The sequence below is a fragment of the Polyergus mexicanus genome, unplaced genomic scaffold (genome assembly GCF_030449975.1).
Source record: "Polyergus mexicanus isolate NDT 795.1 unplaced genomic scaffold, iyPolMexi1.0 SCAF_9, whole genome shotgun sequence".
Lineage (NCBI taxonomy): Eukaryota > Metazoa > Arthropoda > Insecta > Hymenoptera > Formicidae > Polyergus > Polyergus mexicanus.
In genome coordinates, this window is record NW_027223329.1 from 4,334,602 (window position 1) to 4,349,089 (window position 14,488).

At 29.6% G+C, this 14,488-nt stretch overlaps 1 protein-coding gene and 1 pseudogene across 1 annotated transcript; both read left to right on the forward strand.

Annotated features, from left to right (window-relative positions):
- Positions 1-1,690: 1,690 nt before the first annotated feature.
- Positions 1,691-6,459, forward strand: LOC138936614 (terpene synthase-like). Its single transcript, XM_070302166.1, has 8 exons — positions 1,691-1,770; positions 3,181-3,276; positions 3,484-3,638; positions 4,229-4,370; positions 5,442-5,562; positions 5,653-5,792; positions 5,881-5,983; positions 6,178-6,459. The coding sequence occupies exons 2-8, from the start codon at positions 3,211-3,213 to the stop codon at positions 6,378-6,380; spliced, it is 930 nt and encodes a 309-aa protein (XP_070158267.1). The 5' UTR covers positions 1,691-1,770; positions 3,181-3,210; the 3' UTR covers positions 6,381-6,459.
- Positions 6,460-10,519: 4,060 nt separating this feature from the next.
- LOC138936456 (putative nuclease HARBI1) lies at positions 10,520-13,676 on the forward strand (annotated as a pseudogene).
- The last annotated feature ends 812 nt before the right edge of the window (positions 13,677-14,488 follow it).

Sequence of the window (14,488 nt, forward strand, 5' to 3'; positions counted from 1 at the left end):
TAGGTAAAATAAACATTTTTTATTTAAAAATAGAATGTAGAGTTTTTATAAAAATATCTATTTTATTCTATAAAAATATGTATTTTCCTAGAATTCGATCCAATGGACCAATGACCGTTGTTTAACATTTTATAATCTCGATAAAAATGTCTTATGATTTTCTTTATTCTTTAAAAATGATATACAATATTAAACTTGTTTTAAAATCGCAATAATAATATCGTTATACCGACGACTTATGTTTTTCTTGGAAGAATAGAAAAAAACGAGCACTTATTCTCATATAATGAATAATATAATAATTATAAATTGCTCACCTCTGCAATCGCTCGATGTTTTTCTGCGTCTTTTTTCCACTTTATTTTTCATGTTTTCCTGCTTCTTCCTTGCATATAATTACGACACTCATATATTTGGTACATTCACTGGTATAAATACAATTATTTCGACACACTTGTGTTATAATAACTAATTATAATAAACGTAGAATTTTTCGAAATATACCGATATACAGAATCTCAAACTTCTCGATTTTCGCCGTATGACTGACTGCAGGTTGAAGCAATAATGCCAGAACAAGCGTGTTTACGGATGCAGCAGCGAAAGAAATAACGCAAACAAGTGTGAACTTCGTCGCGTAATAACGTGTCACGTAACGCGTGGTGCGCAGATCATTTTTCGCGGTTCATTTTCCTCGTTTGTAACGCATGCGTTGACATTCTAAAGCTGTTAAAAATATATTTATATATTTTAAAATATATTTTATATACATTTTATATTTCTTTAACAAATTTCTTTAACATATAGACAAGTACTGTCTAACTGCATGCTGTTCACGCATGCAGTTTTACAAACGAGGAAAATCAAATTCCTTTGTGTGACAACAATTCGGTATATATATATATTATATATATGTAAGTTATCGAAAGAGTATCAAAATAAACCACATACATATATAAATTATCGAAAATTTTACATCTTATTTATTTTGTAAACAATTGATTTTGTATAAGAAAAAAAACCGAACGTGCAAATTTTGTTTTTATGTCAAAATATACGCTTAAAACCTCACTTACCTAGGATAGTTTCCATAAATTCGCATGACTTGACTTAAAATTGTCCACGAACTATCGCATTAATTGTTTTTCGCGCTTTTCCATTTTTTCCATTTTAGTATATACAATGTATGTACATTCATGTATATTGCATATTTCATGTATATACATCCTTGATGCAATGTATAATACATACATAGAATGTGAAATGTATGTGCATATGTAACCGGAAAAATATATATAGAAGATCTATATACATATATATGTATTATATATGATTAGTACATACCATGTATATACATTCTTCATACATACATGTATACATTAGATATGACCTATTATTTCTGTTCTCGTGCGTACATACAATACACACAGAAATTACTTAACACATGAATTTAAATGCATGTAAGGACACACACATGTACATATAGAACAATACGTATACGCTCCGATATGTGCATAATTTTATTTGTTAAAAAGTTAAAACATTCCTCCTGTGTACATGTTGATATATATGTACATGTTGTGTGTGTGTGTGCTCGCGTGCGCATAATATCATTAATAAAATCATTAATGGGAAGGGGTAAAATCAAAGATATATAAAGAGTACAGAATCACGGTCAAGAACAGTACATGTTTAATAATCTGGTGTGTACGATTCTGTTCAAACTCTCATACGAATTCTGACAGATTATTGAAATACGAATAGTGAAAGGTATGTAAATAAATAAATAAATAATATAATTAAATATATGTATATATGTATGTAAATGCGCAATGCGCCCTGCATTAGTGTTTAATGTTAAAGACTATGCAATCAAAAATATTTATATATATATATATATATATATGTAGTTGATGTGACGTTGAACTATCAAAAACTATATATTGAATAATAACAACAATAGGCAGAGTAATAACAATTAAGTGGCAAAATTGACAAATAAGGTACGGGTATTGGTGCGAAAACTTATTATTGTTAAGTTTTAGTAATAAATGTGTATTGAAAATATACGTTTCGGACCGTTTTTAGTCCATCTTCAGCATAGAATCAACAAATTACATTGGTATTTTAAAACTTGACATACACAATATTTATTGTTGCAGTCAAATTTTAAATTAAAATTAATAATAAAAAAAGAAGGCTCACTAATCACCGCGTAGAATATGTACAAATTAATGGACAATGTCTAAACGCTATCGCTACACATATATCTGTCAGTGGTTTACAATATAATACAAGGGGCAGTCAAATATAAACCAAACTTTTTCCAAAATTTTGTATTCGATCAACATATTTCCTTCGCACACCCAAATCATTTTTCTACATAGTTTCCACTAATACCTAAGCATTTTTGCCACCGGATTTTGTGCGTGTGTGCGCGCGCGCGAAACTTTTTTTTGCTCTGAAACTTTTAACTAAATCTATTGAACCGTTTCTCCCCCCAAAAATTCCCAAAAATCACCTTACTTTTGGTAAATTACACCAAGCTCCCCCCTTAATGATAACAATAATTAATGACACCCAATTAATAACATCGAATTGATTAGTAAACATATATTATACTTTGACGTATTAAATTACCGATGACGGTCAGTAATTATATAATATAATATAACAATAATAAGAAAAATTTATACATTGAGGCTTTGGAATATAATAACATTGTTCATGATACATATAAAACAATAATAAAGACATTTTCTTTATATAATTAAGACCCGAGCTCGATTCAACCATTATTGAGATCCAATAATTTAAGGTCAACCAGCCGATTCGCGTATAAATACATGGGATGCCTCACTGCTGCGCATAAACTTAACGAGATACTACCGTGTCTCTTGATACTAAAACAGATAAAATAAAGTAATAGAATTTAGTATATTTTTTCTTTGTATCTTTTTCATTTTCATTTATAGCGTATTAAAGGTCTTCTGTGATATCGATAATTTACAAAGCTATTAGTTAATAGCTTTATAAGATTTGACTGTTGAAGAAAACTAGAAGAGATTGAAAATATGTCTAATAGAAGTCTGTAAAATTTGATAAAAGTCTGTGTCTCTAACGGATTGTAAGATTGTATATACGAGATATTATTCTCTTTGAAATCTTATAATTTTTCAGGAGAGAAAAATATCGTTTCGAATTGGAAATATGACGAATACACATGAAAATAAGCCGTTTTATTACTCTCTGAGCAACGACAGGCAGGAGGATGAAGTTAGTGTTTCTATTGGATTTTTTTCTTTCTTTTTAAATCTTTGATTTGTTTGCGATTCTTCTTCTTCTTTCTTAAATGGCACCTGCCCTAAAGATAAGATCAATGTGGCCAAATTTGTTTGTGATAAGTAAACAAATTTTGGTGACTTACACTTATTCAAAGACTAAAATTACATGAAGACTAAGAAATTACCTGATTTCTCGTAGAAACTGTTGGAACCGATCAGATACTATCTTCAAGTTCCTGGAAAACAAATAACTGTGAAATTAGCTAATGCTTTCAATTATTGGCTAAAAATATCACCCGACAAAATACAAGCGATCAATGAAATAGTAACCATGCTCTGCAACTCATGCATTATGTAAGTTTGCATTCTGCTCTATTAGTATATGATCTTTTATGTATTTTATATATTTTCCAATTGCACACTTTTAATTCTCGTAATATATATACTATATGTTTAGATTGTTATATTTTGTTATATCTTTTAATATAATTTTCTAGCATTAAGAAGTACTACTTTTGTGATGTGACTTTGTTCTTTATATAATTTATTGAACGACAACTTTTGTTATTTTGTGTTTTACTTATCAAACTATATAACACTATCAGATTCTGTCCGAATTAACGAGAAACTAATTATCTTGCATATTAATTGTAGATTTCAAATATTATATATATAAATTGTTGTTGTTCAAATATATTGTGGCTTTAGACTTTAGTTTATAATTTAATTTGATTAATTTATAGCTTAAAGCTGAAAACCAAATAACATTGTTTATTGATTGTCATAATTAATGTATTTTATTTCAATATATAATCCTTACATTTTCACATTACATTTATTTCTATGTTATTATTTTGAAATTAGATGTATAAAATTGAATTTATATCAAAGAAGCAATCCTGTATACTTATTTTTATAAGATCATAATTTATTATTTTTTATAGGATTGATGATATACAAGATAATTCCATTTCGCGAAGAGGTATTCCTGTCGCTCATTCTGTTTATGGAGTTGCTAACTCGCTAAGCGCTGCAACTTATATATTATTTATCGCCTTGGAACGAACAATTAATTTACATCCTGCAGTAAGTAACCATATCATACTTATAAGAAAAAATAAAGATCTTTTATCCGCTTTTCTAAGTGCTCAAATAATATTTTTTAAAAATATAAAATTCAAATGCACTTCTTGAATTATGTCCATGACATCATATATACTTAAATAAACTGAATAGAATTTGGTTAATTTTTTATTATAGTATAGAAATAGTAAAAGTTACTGCTAAGACTTGATTGAAGGAAAAAACATTTTGAAAAATACATATTTTATATGTCCTTAAAAATACATGTTTTATGTATTCTTAAAAATAGATATTTTATGATATTTTAATATATACATATATATATATATATATATATATATATATATATATATATATATATATATATAACATAAAGCTCATAAAAACTCATGGTAAATATTCAGAATCACGGTTCCACCTGCAAATGGGCTGCAAATTTTTTGGATAAGTTTTTATACCTAGAGAATAATGTAAATGACAATTTTTAAAGTGGGGGAGGCTCAAAAAAAAGTTATAAACCAAAAAAGTGGAAAAAAACGGAAAATTTGGGTTGGGTTAGGTTATATCTTCTGGAAGTGGTGTCCCCCACCATAGGGGTGGAGGGGCAGAACCCACTGTATCCACGCATATATTTAACAAAACAAAGCGAGATCCACCCCACGATTGTCGTATGAATGAGAAAGGGAAAGCGTGGATGCAGTGGATTTCGTCCCCCTCCCCTAGGGGGGAGGGGTTCCACTTCCGAAAGATATAAAATAACCCAAATCTATTTCTCATTTAAAACTAAAATTTGGTTTTTTCTTATTTTTTTTGTATTCCCTTTTTTTAAATTTTTTCTAAAATTTCCACATTTTGATTTATAACTTTTTTTTGGACTTCCCTGAACTAAAAATGGTTATTTATATTTCTTTCTAAACATAAAAAGTCTATAAAAAATTTGCAACCAATTTGCAGGTGGAGCCGTGATTCTGAATAATTACCAAACTCATTAATATTGTAAAAGATTAGCTTCACATTTGCTTGTTAGATAAAATATAATTTATTGTACTATTGTACTAACTGTGTTTTTTTCAGGCAACAAAAGTGTATATGGAGCAAATGTTGGAAGGTCATAGAGGTCAAGGAATGGACATTTTTTGGCGGGACAATCTCATCTGTCCAAGTGAGGCAGACTACAAGACTATGGCAATAAAAAGTCAATATTAATACTTATATACAATGTATTTCTTTGTGAAATTTAAAAAATTACATATGAAAAAAATTAAAATATTAACTAATTTTGCAGAGATGGGTAGTTTCTTTAACCTGGTAGTAAGATTAATGAAACTGTTCTCAACTTACGAAGAAGACTTATCATCGCTAGTAGCCATTTTAAGTTTGCACTTCCAAATACGCGATGATTATTGCAATTTGGGCAGCGATAAGGTGAGTAATAATATATCTGCGACGTTATACATAATACATAAATAAATGAATAAGTAATAAAAAGAATTAAAATAATTTTTTGTTATAGTATAACAAAAGTAAGAGTTATTGCGAGGACTTGAGTGAAGGAAAATTCAGCTTTCCCATTATTCATGCGCTTACAACGAATCCTGATGATATGCAACTAATGTGTATCCTTTATACAATACTTTTATATAATACTTTTTTTCCTTTAAAACAGAAATATTTTTGTTAATTAATACATTTTATTTACTAAAGAAATGTAAATGATCTCACATATCATACACATACAAAAGACTTTTCAGAAACTTTATAATTTATGAACTTTATTATATATAGATTTCCTTAATAATGCCTGATAAAGATATTCTGAGGCAACGAACTAAAGATATCGAAGTGAAACAACATTGCGTTAAATTGTTAGAGAAATTTGGCTCTTTCAAGTACACGAAAAGTGTACTTGAAGACTTGGATGTGAAAGCGAGAGCTGAGATTGAACGTTTAGGAGGCAACCCATTTTTGATAAATGTTTTAGACGACCTTAAGAAATGGGATTATTGGGACTGAAAAAGCACCCAAAGATCTTTTAACTAGAATATTTTTAGGAAGGAAATCTGTGTAACGGCTGAGAAAAGACTACTTTTAAGGATTTTTTTTCTAGTAAATAATTGTTTTTTTTTTTTTAATCGCGTTATTGACATCTCAGAAAGTACATAATTTGAACTACCTATTGTGAAATTTTTGTTAAAAAATGTTAATAAAAATTATAAATAAAATATTATTAACATCAAAGATTGGTAATCACAATATTATTTTAGAACCTTCTTTATATTTTATCTTTTATGGCCTAATAATGATACTATTATGTATGTTACAATCATATGGGAATCACAAGAAAGAAATATATAATTCTAATAAAACAAAATATTGATTAAGTGAAATAAACTTGATTATGAGATTATATTGAACGTTGTAGTTACAAAGAATTTTTGGATTACGTATGATTCTTTTCAAACAAAATTTTAATATCTCTATTTGACAGCATATGTGCAATTTTAAACCACATATCAGACTGTCGCAAGCAACATGTAAAAAAGCCCCAACAAGTAAACTTATCAATTGATGAAAACATAAAGTAATCGAATGGCAACCAGGCTCTGAACGTTAACTTCCCTTCCCAACAGTCCATGAATAATAATTGTATCACCGATTTAAGAATTCAATTAGAATCGCATAATGCAGGCATGTTCACTCTGTAATTGACTATTTGCAATTTTACATTCTTTATTTATTTGCTTTTTTACAATTGCCATTTATATTTAAGCTATTGCTATTTATATTCTTCTTAATATTAATTATTATAATCACTGTTTTTCATTAATTATTACAATCACTCTCTCTCTCCGTGGAGAAGACGTGTCAAACATCGCTCCGCAAAAGTAATAACTTTTAAACGGTTAAATAGTTACGGGGAGTGATAGAAAGTTATTCAAGTCATAGCGGCATAGACTGGCATTAGCCATGAGTGTTATCTAGCCGGGATATGCTGATTTGTGGGCGTGAGAAGTGCATTTCCTGTCTAAGACACCAAAGTCTCATACGACAGATAGACATTAAAGGTGGACACAAAAATGCTGACGTGTGACGGTGGAACAGAGGTGACTGATCGCTAACGCTGATATTAGCGGTTTCGGCCGATAATTATCGGGATGGACGATGAATATGCTGAATATCGATGCTCGGCATGTAAAAAGACAATAAAAAATCAGGTGGTGACATGCAAGTTTTACTATCAGGTAAATCGTATTAAGCTGTTTTATCATCCAGGATGTGTAAGCAAGCATAGGATTTACGACAAAAATCAAGAATTGGTACTGTGTTCTGGCCCATTTGACAGATTTACAATTGAAAGTGAAGCAGACATGAAGAAGGAATCGGCAGTGACCGGGGGCGGCAGGGACAGGCTAGGATCTACAGGATCTATAGGTTCGTTTACGACGCCAAGTAGTGGAAATAGAATATCAGGAGCGAGTGGATCATCGACTATTGACGTAAAAATAGATTGGCTGGTAAAAATTGTAAAAGAAATAAAAGATGAAACAGCAAGAAGGAAATTAAAATGATGGTCAAGGAAATAATTCGAGAAGAATTGGGAAATGTTAAGCAGGAACTGCTAGAAGAGTTGAAAAGAATAATATAGGAAGAAGTAGGTGGATCAACAGGAGGAATACAAAGGAGCTATAGTGAAGCGATTAAAGAGAAAAAGAATGTTATAATTATCAAACCCAAGATTCAACAAGAGAGTGAAGTTACAAAAAAATTGATAAAAGAAAAGGTAGATATCAAAAACATGGCGATGGGAATAACGAAGCTAAAAAAAGGAAGCAAGAGGACAGTGATCATGGGTTGTGAAACTGGAGAAAAAATGAAAACGTTGAAAGCCACAGTGCAGGACAAACTAGGAGAAAATTTCAGGGAGAGGCTCATTTGCGCACAGTACAATTAAACACGTTGCAATCGCACACTGTGATATTAGACACATAAAGTTGCGCACCGTTCGATTGGACACATTTCAATTGCGCACTGTCCGTTTAGACACATGTTATTTGCGCACCGTTCAATTGGACACGTTGCTTTTGGACACAACACATATTTTTGTATAATTTGAAATACATACACACGCATGTATACATGTATAATTTCGAAATTTTTTGACATTTATTATTAATTTCATTTGGTAAATAAACGTTTGTTACTGTTCGTTTACACACAGTTCGTTTGCACACAGTTCTTTTGCGCACAGTTCTTTTGCACACATTTCTTTTGCGCACATTTCTTTCGCGCACAGTTCTTTTGCGCACTTTTCTTTTGCGCACAGTTCTTTCGCGCACAGTTCTTTCGCGCACATTTCTTTTGCGCACAGTTCTTTTGCGCACTTTTCTTTTGCGCACAGTTCTTTCGCGCACAGTTCTTTCACGCACATTTCTTTCGCGCACATTTCTTTTGTGCACAGTTCTTTCGCGCACATTTCTTTCGCGCACATTTCTTTTGCGCACATTTCTTTTGCGCACATTTCAATCAAGCGTATCGCATCTGAATATTCATACATTCTGACTGTTGATATATTTAAGAAAAGGCTGTTACAACTGTGATTTCTTGCTGTCAGATTTGCTGTAATCGTTTATAATTAGAAAAAGACGATGAAAAAGCTTATAATTATAAACATATTTCTACTTTTTATATGGTACGTGCTGTCCATAAATAATATATATATATTTATATATATATATTTTATTATACCATTTTGTATCTTTGCTTTGGACATAGTTATTATGACAGATTTCCTAACCTCTCGTAATGACACAGCGTAATAATTAATTTTTTATTTTTAAAGAATCAAACTTGACTGTAAATTCTCCAAATCTTTTTTTCCGGTCGGTGTCATTGCACACGTAACAGACACAACGTAATGTAATCAGGAAGTAAGAAAATATATCAGTTAAATATAAAGTTAAATTAATTGTAATTTTCATCTGAGATAAATTCTTCTTTGAGCTTCAATTAGATACATCACTATTTCAGTAAATATTGTGTATTCAAATACTTCGAAATAAGACAAGAGTGTGTTTAATGATGTGCAGTTTAATGATATTCCTAGCAACAGTCCAAGAAGTAATAGATCTTTCTTATTTTCAGTGATGAATCATATCTTTGTTATAGATAGCATATCATGGTATTTTGTGCAATATCTTCAGTTTCGTGAAAGAATTCTGTGTATGAAATTCTAATATATTATGCTATTTATTAACATTTTTTAACGCCTATTTCTGATATAAGAGAACTGAGAGCCATGTATGCTATACATCCATAGTAATTTGCACAGCAGATCTGTCATCGAGCACTAAAAAAGAATTCATTAACAAAATACGAGATTCTTTTAAGCGAGAGTTTATTAAAATTTTCTCCGCTATTAGAATCTTGTGAAATGTTATGAAAATATCGATATCTCCATCAGTGTTGTGAAAGAAGTCATTTACAATACAAGTTGCTGTTTCCGTAGCCTTAGGGTAATCTGCTATTTAATAAACTGTACTTACGTATACTATAATATAATATAATAATATAATATACTCATGAGATTTGATAATATTTCTACTAAAGTTTTTCTGTATATGAAATTCTAATATATTATGCTATTTATTAATATTTTTAAACGCCTATTTCAGATATAACAGAACTGAGAGCCACATATCCTACGCATCTATAGTAATTTGCACAGCAGATCTGTCATGGAGCACTAGAAAAGAATTGATTAACAAAGCACGAGATTCTTTTAAGCGAGAGTTTACTATAATTTTCTCTGCTATTAGAATCCTGTGAAATGTTATGAAAATATCAACAATCATCTATTTATATTTTTGGGAAATTAATCTTTTATTCTCAAAGCATGTTTGTACAATGACATTTATTGTCCATTACAAGCAATCAAAACAAAACTCTACAAAAAGCTACATCATACTACATATATAAATATATAATATAGTAAAAGCGTAAATTTAGTAAGTGTATGTACTTACTAGCCAATGTATGCATTTACGATAGGATTTCAGCAAAAGTACCACCTAAATATAAAAATGTCTATTTCTGATAAATGTATTCATTTACTAGACAATGTATACATTTGCTACAATACATTATAGTAGAAAATGTATGCTTCTACTGGTAAAAGTTTAAATTCCGTTGCTTATGAATACATTTACTTTTATCAAATTAGTACACATTTACTATAATACACACACACGCACACGCGCGCGCACACACACACACACACACACACACACATATGAATATATACACATATATATACACGACATGGGATTAAAGATTTGCTCACAACAAAACACTAATAAATAAAATAAAAATACAAACGTTGTATATATAGAAATATACATGTTATATATGATCATTGTAAAATTAAAACACGTTTCTTGTTTGATTATAATTTGTATCTTTATTGAACATTATAACATTATGAAAATAAAATAACATTGCAGCGCATTATACGTTTATACATATATATATAAGCCTGCAAAATGGGACTAATGATATATATAATTATTTCCATCAGTTTAATTTCTAATACGATTTCCGTACAGGGGAATTCAGATATTGAACTGATTTTTGGGAAATCGGACAAATAAATGTCCGATTTTTACTTATTCGGTCAATTTCTGTCCGAATAAGTAAAAATATTTTGTTATTATTTACTTAAGATATAAAAAATAGAAATTAACTTCTATTGTATATAAATAAAATCTTTAATTTTATAAATTAAATTATTTAAATTTTCCTATATATATTACATTAATATATGTTATTAATATTATATATTTATATGTTATTAATACAAACGTCAGCAAATAACGTCCCGTGAATGTGACATATCAATTATTGATGTCATTTTCGAGTCTTATGAGATCTAATTTAGGATGTCTAACTGGTCATTTTGTGACCAAAATTTAACATTTTTTGTCTCAATAAAACAAAGATATATATTACATACATTGTATATCTCATTTATTATCTTTTAAGCAAAACGTGCAATGTAAATTAATGAAACATTTAAATGTCCGTTATTCCATTTAAATTATGACGACAGATCTTGCTCGATTTCTGCCACTAATCTGACATCAAACTGCGTTGCGCAGATCCTGCTCGGTTTCTGCCGCCAATCTGGCATTTAACTGCGTCGCGCAGATCCTACTCGATTTCTGCCGTCAATTTGCTGTCAGCTTATGTCGACAGGTTCTGCCGACAGAACACAAGTTTAATGCGGACGCAGTTGATGCCAATCTGCTGCAATATTCTGCTTGAATTTGCTCGCAAACTGCTGGCAGACTGCTAACAATTTGCTTACTGAGTTCTTTCTAAAGATACTCTCTCATATCCTTTTACAAAAAAAAAATGGTTAAGCATATCTGAAGATTTTGAAAATTAATGGAATTTCAATCATTGCATAAGCGTTATTGATGGTAAACATATTGTTATTCAAGTAAGTTACTGAAAAATTTTTAACGTTACTGAAAAATTAAAGATTACTAAAAAAAAATTTTTAAACAAATTTACTTTTTGGAACTACAGCTTACTATATCCTTTTCAGTGTCCTGAAAATGCAGGTTCATCATATTTTAATTATAAAAATAGTCACAGTTTTGTTTTGCTTGCGATTTGCGATGTTAAATATATTTTTACTTTTGTGGATATTGGACCCTATGGACGTCGCAGTGATGGTGAAATATTCAGAGATTCACTTCTTGGTCAAAAATTCAGAAATAATGAAATGAATGTACCGGATCCAGAACCATTTTACTTTGAAGGATACTATTTCCCAGACAGCACAAGGATGTCCTTAGGACGTCCAAAGGGCATCCAGGACATACATGTAGGATATCCTCAGGATATCCCATTGTAATCCTCAGATCTCCTCTGGATGTCCTGAGGAAGAGTAAATGATAGCCGTATATTAACCTCTGGAGAATCCAGGGAGATCCTGTGGAACATCCTAAGGATTTTTATAGAATATGTTAGGGATATTTTTCGTATGTTTCAAGGAGCAAATTTTAAAATTTAAATATAAATTAAAATTATGTTTTGTTATTTACTGCCAATATTAAAAATCTAATATTAAAAATAGTTCACCGTTCTTTAATATTTGAGGCTTTCGTGCTGTACATGAATATTTTAGGTTTGGTTCCCGGATTTGAGTTGTGTAATATTTTCTAAACAATCCAATATCTGAATTCCCTATGTTGGGATTGCATCAGAAATTGAACTGATAGAAAATAATTACATTTGAACTTTCCTGTCAGCTGCTCTTTGCAAGTTTTATATAATTCTCATAACCAAATCTCAAATACGAGTTCGCGTATCGCATAGCGGTAAACAAACGAACTAGTGGTTGAATACTATTGTTTGTAAAGTTTTTGGAATGTTGCGAACAGTAACATTTCTCATGAAATATTAAATAAATAATAATTTTAGATATATGAAAATGTGCGCATCAAATTCAATTATTAATATTAAACGAAATTAACGTTAACAATTAATTGCACATATATATGTCCTCTGGAAATCCAAAAGACATCCTATATAATAGACAGGGCAGATATATCCTACAGACATCCAGGGGTTATCCAGTGGACATTTATAGGACATTAATACTTACTATAATACTTAAGATTTCTAAATTATACAAAATAGCCGACACAACTAAAAATAATTATGTATGCATATTAAATTTTTATAAATATATTTATAATAATATATCTTAAAACATCCTACAAATGTCCTGAACCGTTCTGGACATATTCAGGATGATCCTGAGGATGTTTTGTGCTGTCTGGGTTGTCTTACATGCTAATTGGAGATGAAGCTTTTCCTCTTACTGAATATCTGATGAGACCTTTTTCAGGAAAACAAAACTTGAATCAAGATAAAATTATTTACAATTATCGTTTTAGTCGACCAAGGAGAACCATTGAAAATACTTTTGGCATTTTATCAAGTCAACGGAGGATTTTAAGAAGACTAATAAGTTGTTCAGTTGAAACAGCAATGAAAATAGTACAAGCCATTGTGTGTTTACACAATTATATTCGAATACAAGATATTGGAGTCAATGAGAATGTCACTGAAAACATGATTGATCAAGATAGTCCTGATGGATTAATAGAAGATTCTTAGAGAAGAAATGTAGACAATAATTCTGCTTTTCAGGAAATAATAAGATGTGGTACAAATAATACTTCTCAAGTAGCTGCAAGAATTCGGAATAATTTTTGTGAATATTTTAATAGTGAATGAGCTATACCTTGGCAATTTAAACACTGCTGATTTGTATTATAAATTTAATTATATTATTTTATATATAACTATTACACACTTATATTTTATAAGATGTTACACACATGTTAACTATTAATTATATTATTAATTATTAATTATAATATAAATTATAATATTAGTAACTATATTATTATATTATTAATTATTTATATATTTAAAAAAATAAAATATGAAGGGTAGAATATTAAAAAAGAAGGAATATATCAATATTTTAAGAATTATCTTTTAACATTTCGTAAGATAGTTGCAAATATCGTTATATCGATTCATCTTGTTTCTCTGGTGATAACCTTTTTAAATTATACCCAAATAATTTTAAAAATGCATCTATATATGGTCTTCTTCAGATGGTGGTGGAAGAATAACATTAGAAAGTGGTTGGCTTAATGCATTTGCTATACGTATAGTTCCAAATGGTTGTCGGGTGCTGACGTACGCCTTTTCTTTCTTACACGATCATCTTAAAAAAACAATAAAAAATTTTAATTTAAAAATAATATATGATAATTATTTAATACCTCCTGATAAACTCGTATCTTGCCCAGACAGTACAAAACATCCTCAGGATCATCCTGAATATGTCCAGAACGGTTCAGGACATTTGTAGGATGTTTTAAGATATATTATTATAAATATATTTATAAAAATTTAATATGCATACATAATTATTTTTAGTTGTGTCGGCTATTTTGTATAATTTAGAAATCTTAAGTATTATAATAAGTATTAATGTCCTATAAATGTCCACTGGATAAGTACTCTGCGTTGAT